Source organism: Trematomus bernacchii, unplaced genomic scaffold (assembly GCF_902827165.1).
Source record: "Trematomus bernacchii unplaced genomic scaffold, fTreBer1.1, whole genome shotgun sequence".
NCBI classification, from domain to species: domain Eukaryota; kingdom Metazoa; phylum Chordata; class Actinopteri; order Perciformes; family Nototheniidae; genus Trematomus; species Trematomus bernacchii.
In genome coordinates, this window is record NW_022987705.1 from 7600396 (window position 1) to 7615908 (window position 15513).

At 41.6% G+C, this 15513-nt stretch overlaps 1 protein-coding gene and 1 long non-coding RNA gene across 2 annotated transcripts in view; one reads left to right on the top strand and one right to left on the bottom strand.

Moving 5' to 3' along the window:
- The first annotated feature begins 3286 nt into the window (after nucleotides 1-3286).
- Nucleotides 3287-15513, top strand: part of LOC117490179 — a 39373-nt gene continuing 27146 nt past the window's right edge. The window contains exon 1 of the long non-coding RNA XR_004556659.1: nucleotides 3287-3727. This is a non-coding gene — a long non-coding RNA (uncharacterized LOC117490179). The remainder of the gene's footprint in view (nucleotides 3728-15513) is intronic.
- Nucleotides 10469-15513, bottom strand: part of LOC117490176 (reticulon-4 receptor-like 1) — an 82460-nt gene continuing 77415 nt past the window's right edge. The window contains exons 2-3 of the mRNA XM_034139790.1: nucleotides 14773-15227; nucleotides 10469-13963 (exon numbers count right to left, since the gene is read on the bottom strand). Of these exons, the coding sequence (XP_033995681.1) occupies nucleotides 13064-13963; nucleotides 14773-15227 (1355 nt within the window). The 3' untranslated portion in view covers nucleotides 10469-13063. The remainder of the gene's footprint in view (nucleotides 13964-14772; nucleotides 15228-15513) is intronic.

The following is a 15513-nucleotide window of genomic DNA, read 5'->3' on the forward strand; positions in this document are numbered from 1 at the left end:
CAACTCACAGGTTTATCATTACTTTGAGAAAAAAGATTATTAATTTAACTCTTTTAGAAGGGAAGATATGGTCATTTGTTCTGGGAATGTCATTTTCGAGCCTGAGACCTGAAAAACAGGCTCAGGGTGGAACAGGTTAAAAAAAAAATGTAAATCCTCTTTTTCCACACTGTCTGACAGTGTCATGCATGTTACTGAACTTCTCATTAAATCTGTATAATGTCTAGTGAAATATTCAACGTCCAAATTATTATGGATGGGATATTTCCATCAAAAGAAAGATTCATGTTATGCTAATTTCCCCAAATATTTCAGCCGGACATATTTTGGAAACTATTGGATATTTACTGGAATTTTAAATAAACTTCTGTGGGTTTGTAACTAATGACCCACCGACAGCAATTTGGGGGGTTAAATATGTGGCTCCCTAGACTAGAAATAGTCTGATTACTATCCATGAATTTAAATCAGTTTTTAAAAACTGATTTAGCCAAACTCCCCCAGTCAACGGTTTCTACTCTAGTTTATTTGGATGGTCATGTAAGAATTCAAATTCATTTTAAAAGTTGAACTGTACAACGTATTTCTTATGCTGTAGGGTGACTGCGGATGTTGCACACGGCGTTGGTTTTACACAGTGGTAATATATAATATGTGTAATATATTGAGTTTATGTGTTGGAGCCAGTGAGGATACATCAGATTACTTATACTGTATCATGCTTGATCCATCCACCAGACTCTAAACTACTTTCTGCTGGTCTACAAGTAAGCTGTCCCCTGAAGATAAATATTATCTGTATAATGATAAATACCGTGGCAACCATCCCTGCACAGGATTTGTCAATGAAATACCAGTAGAACATGTTGAATTCTCGCCTTGAGAACTTACATGAATGCCATATCAGCCCTGATCTCTGAGGACAAACGGAGCAGTTTTGCGACTTGAGAATTGATGAATTAAATAAATAAATGCCACATTCTTTGTTGTAATCAGCCCCCTGCCTCTCTCACACACACACACACACACACACACACACACACACACACACACACACACACACACACACACACACACACACACACACACACACACACACACACACACACACACACACACACACACACACACACACACACACACACACACACACACACACACACACACACACACACACACACACACACACACACACACACACACGGCTCAGACAGGCTCATAAAAAACAGATTAAACCATGATGGATCAGGTCATCTGCAACACAAGTCACATAAACAGAGTGGGGATGTGAGGAGAGGAAAATAAGAACGAGAACGACGAGAAACTCTTTTGTTCCTCCTTATTTTCTCCCCCCACTCTGCTTTCTCCCATCTCCTGAGTGTTGTCTGTCATTATGTGAACACTAGAAATGTGCACTCGCACACACAAAAAGCTCAAGGCACAAGCCACCTACACTCTGCCATTGTTCTCTCTCCCTCCATGTGGTTTTAATTTGCCGAATGCTTAGGCTTGAATTAATAAGAGAAAGAGAGAAGCCATTAATTGAAAGCATTCCTGAGAATATCATCTACTTCTCATGAGGACTGCTCCATTTATTCCCTCTCAACATTCCTAATGCTACAACATCACACATTTCATACCAGCTTTATATTACATATGCACTACTAGACATTTAGAATAACATGATAAATGATTAAAACATTTACAATATTCCTAAAACAATACATGTGTGTGATGTGACGTACGCATGATAAGTGTGTTGGCCTTTTGACCCCGAGCGGTTAAGTAGGACACAATAACAGAAGCCATGTAAGTAACCTTACGGACAGATTCTGACACAGCCGATCGAAATGGAGCGGTGAAGAGTTGAAACCTGCACTCGGGGCTAAGAGGATTACAGCTGAACATTATCCAGCGTCTGCGGACAGACGAAAGTCATTCTTCACTTTAAGAAGGACAGTCTCACTATTGTGTGTTCTGAGGCCTGAGCACCCTATTGTACATTTGCACACTGCACTTTGAGAGACTCACAACCCTGCTGCTCCCTGTCTGGGAATGTATACTTATATTGTCATGCTGTTTATTCCTCTCTCATACAGTCAATTTTCTCTGTATTATCTATAGATTTTTATGTTATATGTGCCAATAAATCAGACGTGCAATACTGGTAAGGTCTGCCAAGTTCATGAGAGAGTTCACAGTGGTTTGATACAGTATTGATCCTTGTGCTAAGAGGATTACATCTGAACATCACACTGTGTGGTCTGAATACAGATTCTTAATCATTCATAGATTTCAGAGCAGTAGATGATGTCAACAGATGGTTCATTTGCCTTCTGCAACCAGATGATCACTACCCATTTCTGTACTGTTCTCGATGTGCTGGAGCTCCGGCAAAGAGAGAGTTACTTTCAACAGAAGTCTGCCATTCAGGACTGAACACAAAGAGAAACATATTATAATTTACCTGTCATGCATGGAGATACATTGCAATTATTTGTAATGAACCAAACGCCTGATGATCTACGTAGTATTATACAACAGCTATGAATAATGCAAACACATTTAGTTGCATGATGTTTAGGTGGATCAATGCTTTAAGTCATCTGGATAAAAGTGAACTTCTGGGACATGAAGCAAGTTTTCTGTCTGACATTCACTGACATATCATTTCTGTATAACAGTCGTAGAGAAGTACATTCATTTACTCAAAAATGGTACCTTACAAGAACAATGTTGAGGTGCTACTGCTATTCCCTGCTACAATATGCTTGAAATTTCAGAGGGAACATTCTTATTTTTTTACTACATACAAGCTGTTGTCGCTAGTTACTTTGCATGTTGGGAAACTATAATGAGGTTATTAATTATAATACAATGGTAATGCACTTAACAGTATTTATAATTGTTTAAATTAGCTGCACTTGACCAGCTACACCAATAAGTGCTGCTTACATGTAGACACAAAAGAACATCCAATAATATGATAATGTAGCCTATTAAAGAAGCAATTATCTGAACAATGAGCACTTTTACTTTTGAATTGTTTGATTTGACATTTTCTTCTAATAACCGTAAAGAACTGACGCTATCACGTAGATCGTCTATATAATGAAAGAGTGGCCACTTTGTTCGTGTTTTTGAATACAGTAAATGGCAAAAAGACACTCTTTATTACTTAAACATGAAAATGAAACAGAGTGGAGTGTCGTGTTTTATTAAACTATCTTTGACCAAACATACGGTTAAAGTTGTAGTTTGGCCAACGCGTGGAAGTAGCCCTATATCATGAAGTGTATGGCTAATATAAGTTCACTACAGCTGGACACATTTCAAAGTTATAATTTCTGCGAGTGAAATTCAGTTGCCAATTAAAACGGTTGGACACGTTCTCCTTTAAAAGTATGTATTTAGTTTCCTGCAACATGTGACAAACGAAAGGCTGAAACAGCAGCCTGGCAGACGCACCTTTTCGCAGTTTAAACTAGCTGTGCCATGCCTCTCTTTTCAACTGCTCTGCCTGCTAGCTCTGTTACAAACACTAATTTAAAAAGACACTTACCTGCGAAGTCTAAGCATGTCCCTTCAGGCTGGTTTTGTGGATTAAAATCAGCTTTGGTCCTTGATGGCTGGACCCCTCTCTCCTTGATGGTTGACATATCAGCTTTTTGTCCCAAGATGAAAGCACCACTGAGACTCAGAAGCATCACTGATCAACTTCACAAAGGTAAGTGGCCTTTTCCCATGAAAACATGCATGCTATGATTGGATGTCTTTGATTTGTGTGCTTGGCAATAAGGCTGCTGGTGACATTGGTTGTTGTCCTAGAGTTGATTTGATTCCAAGTGAAATGGCATGGTATTATTTATTAATTCATACAGCTGGGATATACTACTTTGTCATGAAATTACACTTTGACACTCTTGCTCATACATCTGCTGCGAAGAAGTTTGGCTGAGTTTTTGTGAATGTATTTATCTTAAAATTGAATTTTGGTATTTGATATTTGAAATTCTGTATCCAGTATTGGTTGGGCTAAAGTGTTGATCTGTTGTGGTTGATATCTTTGTGTCTGTTTACTGCTGCAGTCTATTTCTGTTCATTATCTGCATTTGTATGTATTTTCTTTCTTGTTATGTCTTATTTATTTTCATTGTTTTGGCTGGTGCATTTTTTATGCTTTCATACTGTATGGTTTCAGTATAATGCACTTGTTTCCATGTGTTGATGGCCTGCTGCTTATCATTGTCTGAGCCATAAGTATGTTTGAGATGTTCATGTGCTTGTGTCAGCTAGTGAATAATTACTGTGTGTGCAGGTGATGTGTTTTAACCTGCTGTTGCAAATCAGGTTGACCTCTGGTTTTAGATCAGTCCATATCAGTGCACTAATTAGGATTTGCCTGCACTGGTTGGAGTTACTCTGTAGGGGAATAACCACACGGCATCCATATATCTAAATAATATCTTGGCTCTGTATCTAATGTGGTTTTCAAGGAAGTGTATCATCACTGTGTGATCTCTGCTGAGCTGAGCGTGATGTGTGCTTGTGGAAAATATGAGATCACAGCAAAGACGTCAAATATCTACTCTTCATCTTCTATATTCACACCAATCAAGTCTGTGTGAATTTTCTGACTATATGTGTGCTGTGTTTGCCATACCCATGTGTGTTTATGTCAGTACATTTATGTGTTCAGAACCAGTTTAAAATGGAAAGTTCAATCAAATATATTGATGCATATTATGAAATGTAACACAGTGATTTATCTAGCTTGCCACAAAATTGACCTCAAAGTCAAACAAACACAAAACTTCTATTTGACATGACATGACTGATGTTGCAGTTTCAGAGCAAATCCAGTTGGACCCTTAATGAGGAAGTTGAAAACATTTCAATTCATGCAGTAAATGCTTATATTATATTTACACGTTCTACTTTTTAGAGTTGCTGTATAGTTTTGCTGTTTAGCCAATCAAGCCTTTTATTTACCATCAAACTGAATAACAAGACGAAAGAAAGAAAATCACCCTCAGCAAACAGGGAAAAATGAACAATCCCACAAAACTGAACGTAACTATCTCAAAACTGAAAGGAGAATTACTCACTGCTACAGTAAAAAAAAAAAAAGCTGCAAATAATTAATCATATCGAAAGTTTTATGGTACCGTAAGGCAAGGCAAGGCAAGTTTATTTATATAGCACCTTTCAACACAAGGCAATTCAAAGTGCTTTACAAAAATGGAAGACATTAAGAAAATGGCATTTAAAATCAGTCATTAAAAATAAAAGATAATAAAATAAACATTAAAAGAAAAAATACATGGATAAAAGTTACAGTGCAGTTTAAGATATGAATAGTTCAATTAAAAGCAGCGGCAAAAACAAAAGTCTTCGGCCCTGGATTTAAAAGTAGTAAGAGTTGCAGCGGACCTGCAGGTTTCTGGGAGTTTGTTCCAGATATTTGGAGCATAATAACTGAACGCTGCTTCTCCATGTTTAGTTCTGACTCTGGGGACAGAAAGCTGACCAGTCCCTGAAGACCTGAGAGTTCTGGATGGTTAATAATTTAGCAGTAGGTCAGACATGTATTTTGGGCCTAAACCATTCAAAGCTTTATAAACCAGCAGCAATATTTTGAAATCTATTCTTTGACACACAGGAAGCCAGTGTAAGGACTTCAGAACAGGAGTGATGTGATCCACTTTCTTAGTGTTAGTGAGGACTCGAGCAGCGGCGTTCTGAATTAGCTGCAGCTTTCTAATAGATTTTTTTGTGAGACCTGTAAAGACACCATTACAGTAGTCGAGTCTACTGAAGATAAAAGCATGGACAAGTTTTTCCAAATCCTGCTGTGACATTAGTCTTTTTATCCTAGATATGTTCTTTAGGTGATAGTAGGCTGATTTAGTAACTGTTTTAATGGTGTAGGAATTAAGTCATGACAGCATCTTTGACAGGTAGAGGACTGAAAGTCAGACGCTGTCTCCTCGAGGAACCCAGCACAGCACAGCACAGCACTGAGAAATAATAGATAGGATCCCATTAGCGCAGGAGCTCTGGGTGATGTTCCAGACTTTTTTTTCTCTTTCTGAGAAAAAGTAGGAAAAAATAAAGTATTTTCATATCCCTCAGGGACGGTTTTGAGTGGGAGGAGCTTAAAGTAACCGGCGTCAGACTGAAGAGCACTCAGACTGTGGTGATTCTTGGCGTGATGATGCTTTCCTGTTTGCACCTTGGTCTCAAAGTGAGCGGTCTACACGGGTCAGTGGACATTGCTGCTTGACTTGTGTCTGACCTGATTTAGGATCTTGGTGCTTTTTAATGAAGGACAGTTGAGCATTTTCTGTAGAGTTTCCCACGGAAAATACTGAAAACACCCTGGTGATGAGGCAGCAGAGAGTCGCATGAAGGTCGTCCCCCGCGGGCAGCCTGCAGGGGACGACCGGCAGAGCTGTGAGATATAACGGCATGTTCATGTGCAGCCAAAGGTGTTCAAGTCAAACATTTCCACACACAATTTACAACCATTGACCACGGATGACACATTTTAGCAGTTCTAGCGCTGTGGCTCGAGGGATTTCATGCCTGTTGGTTGTTCCACCACTTTGATCCACAGGGAATATCCCAAAACTACTACATTTTATTAATATGACTTTTTTTACAGACATTCATGCAGGAGATGAGTTTCAATGACTTTGGTGACCTCCCACTGAATATTTCTATATTGCCACCATCAGGTCACCAACATTTTTTCTCAATAAGCTAAGTACTTTCGTTCACAGTAAGATAAAAAAAAAACATAATAAATTATATTTAATCCTGGTGGGAACCATCATGGTAACGAGTGTCATTTATGTGTCTCGATTGATTTGTTTGATCTGTTTTTTTCGACAAGGGAACAGTGCAGAAGTTTAGTTAGCAACACAAATATTGTATCTGACACAGCCGAGGGGGCCGTGTTGCGGTGAAGATGCAGACACTTCTCTTATTTAACACATCCAGGATGATGAAACATTCAATAAAGCTGCAGCAAGACTCTTAAACTGATGAAAACACACTGACACGTTTTGATTCAGCATTACCGACACAACAGACGATAAAGCCGCGTATGTCATTATGACTTCCACGTGTCAGATTATGCTGCTGAAAGGTTGAAAATGTCTTTCACTGCGGCTGACTGTTCAAGTGCACATTAACTTTTGATACCCTTTTTAAGAAGATGAAGATGTATTGAATAATGGAACTTCACAGAATGGCAGGTTCAGGCTACAAATAGTAAAATGAGACGCAATTAAATGTAAAAGTGTGATTGATTGTGATGAAAGTTTTGATTTGAGCAGAAAGGCTGTTAGATTTTTCTTATCTAACAGGATTTAGGCCTGTGGGTTCATGGCTGCGAGTCAGTTTTCCTCCATTACAGCCCCACACTTTGACCTTCTTCCTAATTAGAATCAGATATCCGGCTGTAATGTGTGTAATGAAGCCAGACGGAGTTATGGTACTGAAAAGACGGCTGCTGTTAAATGGTGCTTACAGAAGGGTACTGCAAGGCATGTGAGCTGGTGCATGATGGGACGCCATGTGCTTGGATGGCGTCGGTAACGAAAATCAAATCAAGTAGAGGGAACATTGGCTTCTGAGAGCGAGTGAGTACAGGACAAATGTTGTATGCATCAGTTTAGTGGAAACATCATACATTTGCAATTCATTGAAGGCGTTTCTCATTTCCCAGTTTTCCGCTTGTTTCACACTGTTCTTTCTAGCACTGTTTTATTTCTTTCTTTTCACTCTCCCTGCCTCTCTTCTGCTCTTCTATTGCTGAGTCTCAACTCTTCGGGGATTCACACAGAGAAATCAATTTTGCTTGGCCTCTTTGCCTTTGGAAGGGAACATAGGCATATATAAATATTCACATGCGGCTATTTCAGATCCTCAGCTTAGGGACTGAACTAGTGGATGAGCTGTTCTTCTGTTTGATCATGGAGCCTGTATACATGTGTCTCTATGGATACATTCTCTCCTTCCTTACTACGTTGTTTTCTATCCTAAAATGCTTCTCACATTCCTCTTATTGTCCTTAAGAGCATATCTATTGATTTTATTTTATTTAGCTTCCTACCTCTTTCCCATCTAGACTTTCTTGCTTTCCATAATTTTTTCTTCCCTCATACTTTCCCCCATTCTCACTTATTATCATATCCTCTTTGTCTTTCTTCATAGCTTTCACTCTTCTACTATACTTTCTGCAATATTTGTTATTTTATCACTTTGCCCCTCTTCTTCCTTTCCTCCATCTTTACCTTTATTTTTGTATCTTTATTGTTGCTTTATTTAAACGTTTCATTATTTCTTTCATCCTCCTTTTTTCAATATTAGTTTCGACCCTCTTTCCATTACTTGAAAACCTCACAGGCCATTCTTTATTGTTCTGTTAAGGAATAATTCTTCTAGATATCTAACCTTTTGCTCTGTGACGTTTTATGATCTACTCTGACGTCTGTTATCTCCTTTAAAGGGGACCTATCATGCCAAATGCATTTTTGTACGTCTTTTATACATGAATATGTGTCCCCGGTGTTCCAGGGAACTCACCAAGTGTCAGAAAACACAACCCTCTCTATTTTCCTCCTTACCCAAATCTCTAAAAAAGGGGCTGCAACGGATCTGATAAAAACTGATCCAGATTTGAACACTGTCCTGATGTCAGGACAGTGGTGCTACGGCTATTGGGCCAACTCCACCAATCAGGAGGAGACAGCCACGGCCATTGCCGGTCGAAAGCGCTGGAGACGCTGTAGTGCATATGCCAGGCCTGTAGGTGGTGCTGTTCTCACAGAATGAGCCCTTGCAAAAACAGAGCAAAAAAATGTCAAATTGAGCGAAATGAGGCATGGCTAAAATGCATGATCTGTTTGGTATTTTGAAAAAAAACAAGTATAAATATGCCTTATATAGGTATGGTCCTACACTATATTATTCAAATATAGCATGATAGGTCCACTTTAAGGAAAGGCATTGGTGCCATATGTGTTGTTGTTACCAGTTTGTGACCGGTCAACTTGTCTGGCACGAATGGTAATTGTTGTGAGAACGCTGAGGCACTTCTTTATCGGTGTTTGTGGACTCTAAGGTGTGAAATCTTTGAGGCCATAAGTGTCGGGCGCAAGTGGTTCAGTGTTCCCAGCTGTTTAGTCTACTCTCTCAGAGATGTTGATTACTCTCTGTGAACCAGTTAAAAGGTCTAACATAGAGAGAGGCTCTTCAGAATTGACGTGGCAACTCTCCCGTGAAGTCAGACCCTCTGACTCGTGATTTGTGATGTGAATCCTCCGGCCGATACTCTGAATAAACCCATCAGTGTTTGACATCAAAAGCTGCAACTCTCACCGTGTCTCTTTCCTGAGTCGGTGACTCCCACTGCATTGCTACACAGAGGTTTCCTCCACAGTTCTTACATACACATGATATATTTTGAAGTTCCTCCATAATTAATGTTCCTTTACCCATGTTGCTTCTACTTTAGAAACGGCTATGAAATGGACTCAGTGCTCCGTTACAGCCGCTGCTCCTCATCACATGTAGTGTTTCTGCATGGGTGAACACACGCATGATTCAGGCTTAGTTTGGGACACATGTAGTTATTGACTGAACACAAGTCAGCGCTGATGCTGCAGCCACCCATATTATTCCTGTTTCCTCTCCCCTGGCTGCTGGTCTGTTTGGTGCTGATAACTACTTCATGGATTTCTTCCGCAGATATCTCCACCCCTCTGCCTTTAAATCCTTGTGCTTTTCTCTTCCTCTCTCTCCCAATTGTCAGCTTTGTTTTACAAACGGAGCAGTGATACTGTCTCTCAGAGGCACACCTCCCATGCCCTGGCCGGCTGTCAGGCTGGATCTGCCGTGACAGTGGGCATCCTCGGTACACCGGTGGACACGCACATATAATACACAAACACACGCAGACGTAGAACTATGCAGTGCCGCGTGCAAACCCAAAATGTGAGCACCGTGCACAGGATCAAGGTAGACGTGCCAGCGCTCCATTTGACCTCACCTTGACCTGACAGAAGATACCTCCCTCAAACCCTCACCCTGTGCTAATGCTGCTTGACAGGTGTGTGTATTTGTGAGGTTGTGTGTGTGCTTGTGCTTACAGTCATTCTGATGCATATTTTATGCGAGGCTGCTGAATGTGAAACTAGGGCATGATGGTTAAATGTGGCTGTGTTTCTCTCCCTGCAGTAGATGAATGTGCATACTTATACCATTACCTTTTTAAAAAAAAACTTTCTAACCATTTCTCTTTCCTTTTCATTGCCTTATCATTCAGCCTCAGGGCTCGTTTTGAAGGTGTGTCGATTAGACACATTCACGCACGGACACGCACGCATGCGCACACAGATGTGCATATGCACTTACAAAAGAAAGGTGAACAAAAAACAGACCACATCAGCCATTTGAGGACACTTTCTGTTTAATGTTATTTATAAACAGCTTTTGAGTCTGGCATTGTTTGATAACCACATACAAAACATTTGGGTTGCACAAAGGAAGAAAGGAGAGGAAGAATAAGGAGTAGTGGGGGAAGGAGGGAGCAATGAGGGTGGAAGAAAAAGAGCATATGGGAGAGAGGGAGGAGGAGAGGATGAGGAAGGGAGAAAAGAGAGGGGTGAACAGAAGAAAAGAGGAGGCGCAGGAAGGGGACAGTGCAGCTTACCGTTTATCTTGAATGAGTCAGCAGAATAAAAGACAGAACTGAAAAAAATATATGATAGTAATCGTATTAAATAAAAAAAGTCCCAGCCCCTGGCTCCCTGTTTATTTTTTTAGCGAAGTACCGAAACAAAACAGAGAATTTCTCTCTTTCTTTTTTTTTTGTTGTACTTTCTTTCTTTTTTTTTTACAAAACAAATCCTCACAGGAATAAACAGACACAATTTACATCACCTCTGGGTTCACAGCAGCACAAACAAGTTTACCAGAAGGGGGTCTCTAATCCTACATGTCAGGGGAATGACACCAGTGACAGGTCTGTCCCCAACATCTAGATAGATAGACATGAAAAGGCAGGGCTCAGCGGGAAACACACAAGCAGATGATGTGGCCCCTGCTCTCTGATTCCCATCCAAACACTTTAAAGTTGCCCGCAAAACCACACTATTCATTTCTTGTGCTTTTTGTCAGCATGTCATGATTTTAGCTTTTTATAGCTAGGTCAATCTTTGCATACAGGCATCCTTCTTAAAATAGAACATTTCAATGCTAAAGGAAATCAAGACTTTTAGCATTACTGGCTAGTTAAGTATACCCGGAGGTCCGTGTGTTTCTGTACAGGTTGACCTCATTGGAGTTGTGCATTTGAGACTTTGGGTGAGTGACTCTGAAGTAGTTCTAGAGGTCTAAAGTCAAACCTGTGGTGCTCTGCTGTGGGATTTGAAAGCCCCGGACTTATAGGGGTTATATGTGTGTGACAGGCAGGCCGTGAAGGTGACCGGGCTTTGTTAGGTTTGTTTGTGTGCTTGAACCGCTCCATGTCCCATAGTCCTCTCTGTCCTTGTTATTTCCTGAAGAAGAATCCCAAGACACAGAAAGTTCCCACTTTGCCGGACGTACAGTAGCAGCATAAATATCCAACTCTCCAATCAGGGTTTACAGATCCTCAAGTCCGTCTGTTTTGGAGCACCCTGAACACATCACAAGGACAAGACCAGGGAATGCAGTAGAGGTTTGTCTGTCTCTTTGCACTGTGGGAACTTCACAGATTATCAACTGCTTTTGTTTTCCAGTAAAAGCAGTTGTTTAGAGTCCATTGCAGGAGATATTGTGTTGGTCATCAGTAACTCCTTCCTGATGGCTTTTTTTCTAGCAATCAAAACCCTCCTGTGTTCATTTGGATTGAATCATCACTGCTTCAAATATATATATTTTGTTTCCCAATAATTCTCCACAGAATTACAGAGGAAAGTACATCATTTTTTGTGAGCCAGGCCCTGTCTTCAGATTTTCCTTGGCCTGGCCTTGACCCTTCAGGCTCGTTGAAGCATCTGTTTCATTGCCGTTAGGTCGAAGAGTGAACAAAACCATCCTCTACCTCCATGGTTGGTCAACGTTGGCCACTGGCTGTAATTAGGCACTCTTATCTAGTGTCGTTCTACCCGCATGGCTTTAGAATTTTCTTTTTTCTTAGTAGACACACTCGTACAAACAGTGACACAGACTTTCATTCACTCATTTACAATGACTTTGATGGCTTGGCTCTTATAATGAAATGTTGGTTCTGAATGGCTTTTAAGTTCATGGGTTAGATGATCAACAAATAGGACTAGATTGAAGAAATATCAGTTCAATAGACTGTTCACATCTCCAGTGTGAGTTCAGACAAATAGGCAAGGATACATTTGTGCGTCAATATGTTTCAGGTTCACCTTCCTGTGAGACATGCAAATAAAACCCTTTTTATGAGCTATTTCGTGAATGTATTTATTAATGCATCTAAGATGACACATTTTTACTGCCACTTGTGTCTGTAGCATTTAGTTTCTGGATCTGAAGGTGCTGTTGAGTGAGCAGTGTGACAGTTATTAATGACGGTCTTTGTCTCAGCATGAGTGAGAGACGGAGGGTGCATTTTGTGTCAAGAGGGCTAAACATAGAGACTGAGCCGTGAACTGTTCTGATCCTTATTGTGCGTTCTTCTCGCTGTTACTTGAATTAATCATTGGCTTGTTATCTAATGCGTCTGTACAGTTTTCATAAGTTTATGAATTCAGTAAAGCCATTAATGCCACGGAGACAAATGTAAAGTTTTCCTGATGTTTCTCTTGGTGACATCATCAAAGAAATGGGCTGAATTGTTTTCCCTGACTTCCATGTTTTGATTATGACTTGTAAAGATTACTGCCTAAATACCACAGGGATACTTCGACAGTAGATATTTGATTATGTTATGTACACACACAGTAATGCACACATGCCTCAGTTAACGAGCCAGGGCAGGGTGGTTCAGGAGAATGAATCATAACTCTGCATCACCGGCAAAAAGTGTCCATTTCCTGTCTCAGCGTAGGAGGACGGGGATGAGTGACAGCAACAGAGCTGATGGTAAACAGAAAATGTAATCTGCAAAGTGTGACCCTGCTTTATTATTGGCTCTCATGACCCCACTTGGTGGGCCGATGGAAGTTCTGGGGATGCACTTGTTCTTCCTCCTTCCATTTCCAGACAGGTCATATTTACCATCGTCTGGAGTATAGTCTTTCTCACCCCCCTCCCGTAGTACCTGCACCTCATTGAGCCCCCCTTTTGCCTTGCGGCCCCGGCGGGTACAGTTTCTGCGGCTTCCCTTAGGTGGGCGCGGGAGTGGGGAGGGGGTAGGTAAACTGTACTGATCCCCATGGGGCAGGTACGGCCGCTGGTGGGGGTTGTGATGGTTTCTGTGGCGATTCAGGTGGTTCAAAGAGTCTCCGTTCTCCATATCTCTGCCCGGCCCACCCTGAGCGTGACCCTCGGTGGACAGGCAACTGGGCAGCTCCTCTTTCTTCAGCGTTTTCAGGTCCTTATCCGCCAGCTCTGGTGGTGAAACGCACATCAGAGAGGAGGTGGAGCCTCTGAACCTCCGCAGCCAATCCCAGAGTGACAGCGCCTTGCAGTCACACTCCCAGGGGTTGTCGTTGAGTCGAAGGTACTCCAGCGCCGGCAGGAGAGTCAGGCTGGATCCGGAGAGCTCGGTCAGAGAGTTGTTGAACAGGTAGAGGGTGGTGAGGCGCCGCAGGTCATGGAAAGCCTGGCGGTCGACCCACTGGATTCGGTTCTGGTGGAGAAGCAGGCGGTCTAAAACCCCCAGACCACGGAAAGTGTTCTGACGAAGGCTCCAGAGTTTATTGCCATGCAGGAAGAGATGGCTGAGGTTCAGGAGGTCGATGAACAGATCGTCCTCCAGGAACTCCAGCTGGTTGTCCTGCAAGGATGTAGGGGAAGAATACAAGTTGAAAACAAAGCCTTTAAAGGGGCGCAGTGCAGTGAACATCACTTTGATTATTTCATGTTTACATTCATTTGCTGTCTTGTGATATGTTATTTAAAAAACGTTATGATCACTTTCCCTCATTTCCGCAGTAGAATGCCCTTGTACAGTGTGCGCGGGAAATAGCTGGACTAGGCATAGGATTAAAAACCTTTTATTTTAATTTTATGCAGAACGGTCGCATAGTTGATGATTTGTATGTGTTTTTATAGGCTTGTAGCTAAAGAAAACTGTGTATGAGGGGTCAGGAAGGTTTCCTGTCAAGGATTCTGAGGAATTGGGCCAGTTGTCAATAATCATGGTTGATGTTCCCATCACCACTATCTATGGTTTTCTGTAAATCTGACAAGTGGTAATAGATGATGTAGGGATGATGCAGTTTAAACTGTAACCTTAACCCCACTGAGCGTCAGTGTCAATTTATATAACCATTAGCTATATGGATATGAGATCCTTAAGTATATCTGTATAATGCAAACTTTTCTCCTCAAAGCCATGTAAATAAAATCATTTCTAAATTTCAATTTTAATTTATGTATTGTTTTCCAACAGCGGTTGATCACAAAAGGTATCCTGTGGGGTTACTTTAGTCTGAGGGCTGCGTTCTGTGTCCAATTAAAATAAATGTAATCAGAAAAGGCATTAAGTGCTGAGCCAGGCTGATGGACGGATTAAACCAGAATGCGCTTGCGGTGGCAGATGCAATGTACAGTAGAGATAAAAAGAGGCTGTTATCCGTGTACCTGTAGGTAGAGATATTGGAGATTAGTGAGGCCTGCAAAGATCCCTGGAGGCAGCGTGATCAGGCCGCAGTGGTACAGGTGCAGGGCGTGGAGCCGGCCCAGGCCCAGGAAGGTGTCCGAGGCCACGGCCTGCAGGTGCTGGTTGTCCCCCAGGTCCACCTCCTCCAGGCGGTCGAAGCCGTGGAAGGTGGAGGGTTGTATGTAGGAGATGTTGTTGGAGTAAAGCCACAACATGGTGGTGGTGGGCGAGAAGTGGCCGCGGAGCAGCCGCTGGATCTTGTTGTTTTGCAGGAAGACTCGCTCGCTCTGGGCCGGGATGCCCTCAGGCACAGCATGGAAGTTGTGGGCCTGGCAGGAGACCGTGCTAGGTGAGGTGTAGCAGATGCAGTGACGAGGGCAAGGCAGAGAGAGATCCAGGCCACACAGCACCAACAGTAACTCCACCCCGCCATAACCTGAGAGAAGCAAAGAGATGAAGGGGAAGAGAGCGTGAGAGAAGGACAAGCAGAGTTAATAGAATTCATACAGCAGAGCTCCTGTTATCAGACACATCTTAAATGAAACACTCATTGCTCTCAGTTTACAAGGACAACAATATGGTTCAGTGAAGACAAATTACAACGACGACAACAATCTCACACACACACACATTCAGGTATTGTTTTATTACTCCATTTTTCTAACTGTTTACTCTGTACCTTAACCTTGCCTATCCTTCGCTTTATCTTCATCTCAACTCAA